The sequence below is a fragment of the Penaeus japonicus genome, unplaced genomic scaffold, assembly GCF_977035675.1.
Source record: "Penaeus japonicus unplaced genomic scaffold, GWHDUDI00000001_assembly GWHDUDI00000010, whole genome shotgun sequence".
Taxonomy (NCBI): domain Eukaryota; kingdom Metazoa; phylum Arthropoda; class Malacostraca; order Decapoda; family Penaeidae; genus Penaeus; species Penaeus japonicus.
In genome coordinates, this window is record NW_028234412.1 from 4,421,309 (window position 1) to 4,423,808 (window position 2,500).

Here is a 2,500-nt window from a genome sequence, read left to right on the forward strand (position 1 = left end):
AACAAGAGGAAACGAATGATAATGATGATGATAATAATGATTATAATAATAGTAATGTTAATGATGATGATGATAATAATAATAGTAATGTTAATGATGATGATGATGATAATAATAATGATGATAATAACGATAATAATAGTGATGATAATGATAACAAAAATAATGATTAATAAGAATAATGATGATAATAATAATAATAACAGTAATGATGATAATAATAATGATAGTAATGGTAATGATAATTATACCGATAATAATAATAATAATAATAATAACAATAATAATAATGATAACCAAATGACACACCCACAACAGTACTAACAACCATACCAACCATCATCAAAATAACCAAACAACCAAAACATTAATAACCACCAAACTAACGACACTAACGACTCACTGCTAAAAAAAAATAATAATAAATGACCCACCGTTAACAGGGCGTTTGTCGTTAACAGGCCTCGACGACTTGTCCCCAACGGCATTCACGCCAATGACACTTCCGGCTCGCTCGATCAACACTGCAATTGCTTGTTCTAGGGTGTCGAGGGTGTGCTGGTTGGGGTCCGTTTCTCTGCGGGTGGGGGGGGGGGAGAGAGAGAGAGGGGGGGTAGATTAGTTTATAGAGATAGATTGAGTGTGTAGAATTGAGGTGCGTTTTGATCGTGAGTGTGGAGGGGTGGGGGAGGGGTGGGGGAGGGGGATGAGGAGGGGAGGGTGTTGGTTGAGGGGGGGTGGGGGAGAGGTGGGTTAGATTAGATTGAGGTGCGGTTTGGGAGTGTGGGAGGGGGGGGAGGGGGGGGGGAGGGGGATGAGGAGGGGAGGGTGTTGGTTGAGGGTGGGTGGGGGGAGAGGTGCGTTAGATTAGATTGAGGTGCGGTTTGGGAGTGTGGGAGGGGGGGAGGGGGGGGAGGTGGGAAAGGGGGAGAGGGATGAGGTGGGGAGGGTGTTGGTTGAGGGGGGGTGGGGGAGAGGTGCGTTAGATTAGATTAAGGTGAGTTTGTTGGTGGTGGAGGGGGGAGGGGGGGGGTTGTCGGAGGGCCCGGCGGGCCTCTGGCCGGTGCGATAATGGTTGGTGGGATGTCGGGGGGTGTGTTGGTTGAGGGGGGAGGGGGAGGGAGGGGGGGAGAGAGGGCGGGGGTTGTTAGGTTAGCGAAAGAGGGGTTTGTTTGTTAATGCATCGATGTGTGGCCTTCTAGTCGGGTTTGGAATGATGATTTTTCGGTCCGGCGGAAATTCCCAATAGATTGAAACTGGAACAGCAGCAATATAATTTTTTTTTTTTCTTTGTTAGTGGGGTTTGCTTAAGGATGTGTCATCAATATTGCGGTATTTTCTTTGTTAAAGGGATTGTCTTTGTCAAAGGAATATTCTTTGGCTAAAGAGACTTTCTTTGTTAAAGCGGTTTATCACTTAATCCAACCAGAAAGAACCTCATTTAATTCAAGCTTCCCATCAAGAATACACACACAAAAAAAACAAACAACAACAACAAAAAAACAAAACAAAACAAACCTTAAACAAGAACAGTCACTTCAGCCCTTACCTGAAGTTACTCCTGAGAGAGGATATGGCGTCACGAACCAGCTGTAGTTCTTCTCTCGCTCCGCCAGATACCGTCACACGACCGGCGGAACCATCGCGTTTGCCGTTCTATCGGAGAGAGAGAGAGAGATAGAGAGAGAGAGAAGAGGGGAGGGGGGGGAGGAGGGCTAAAAACCAACATGATACTGAAAATGTGAAAGAAAATATATGCTAATCTTGGTGAATCAAGGTGATTGTTGTCATTTTAGTGTTTTTCTTTTCTTCTTTTTCTGGACGAAAATTAACATATGGATAAAAGCAGATACATTAAACGCTATTCATGAGTTTTTATCTCTATATCTTAGAACACCGATCGAAATAAATATACACAAAAGGATCCCATTACCCGAAGAAACAGCATCAAATTCCACACAAACCAAACGTTCCTAATTCTAATAAAAATAAATATACAAACAATAATAATTTAAAAAATAACAAAATCCACCTGTAATTTAGCTACAGTTCTGTCCTTACCTGGGTGTTCTTAAGAGCCTCTTCGAACTGTACTCGCTGTGCCTGTATAGTCTTGTCCCGGTGGTGCATTTGTTTCCTTAATTCTGTAATAATTCCTTCTCGCTGCTCCAGGAGTCTTGATAATTCTCCCTGGGAAAGGCAATCGTGGTTAAGGATAGATATTTTGATGAGGATTCCTCTTCAATTAAGATTGTGTTGGAGTTAGGTGTTTCAATAGTGATTGTATTGATGATGATAAGAAAATTAATATAATAGGAATCAATGACGACCAGACTTGAATCAGAAACAGAGATATAAATGTAGATATTAATAAATATATATGTGACAAGCGTTTCCTTTTACACACCTAAATTACGAAATCATTTGCTATACAGTCGTGGACAAAAGTTCTGCGACATTGCGAACAAAACTTATTCAAATTTTATCACTAATTTTGGAC

General features: G+C 41.6%; 1 protein-coding gene across 3 annotated transcripts in view; it reads right to left on the reverse strand.

Moving 5' to 3' along the window:
* Positions 1-434: 434 nt before the first annotated feature.
* LOC122261270 (uncharacterized) overlaps positions 435-2,500 on the reverse strand; it is a gene marked incomplete at its 3' end in the record, with an annotated part of 109,598 nt that continues 107,532 nt past the window's right edge. For all 3 annotated transcript variants that reach the window (XM_086540528.1, XM_086540526.1, XM_086540527.1), the window contains 3 exon segments: positions 435-577; positions 1,550-1,656; positions 2,062-2,190. In XM_086540528.1, coding sequence (XP_086396654.1) covers positions 435-577; positions 1,550-1,656; positions 2,062-2,190 — 379 coding nt within the window.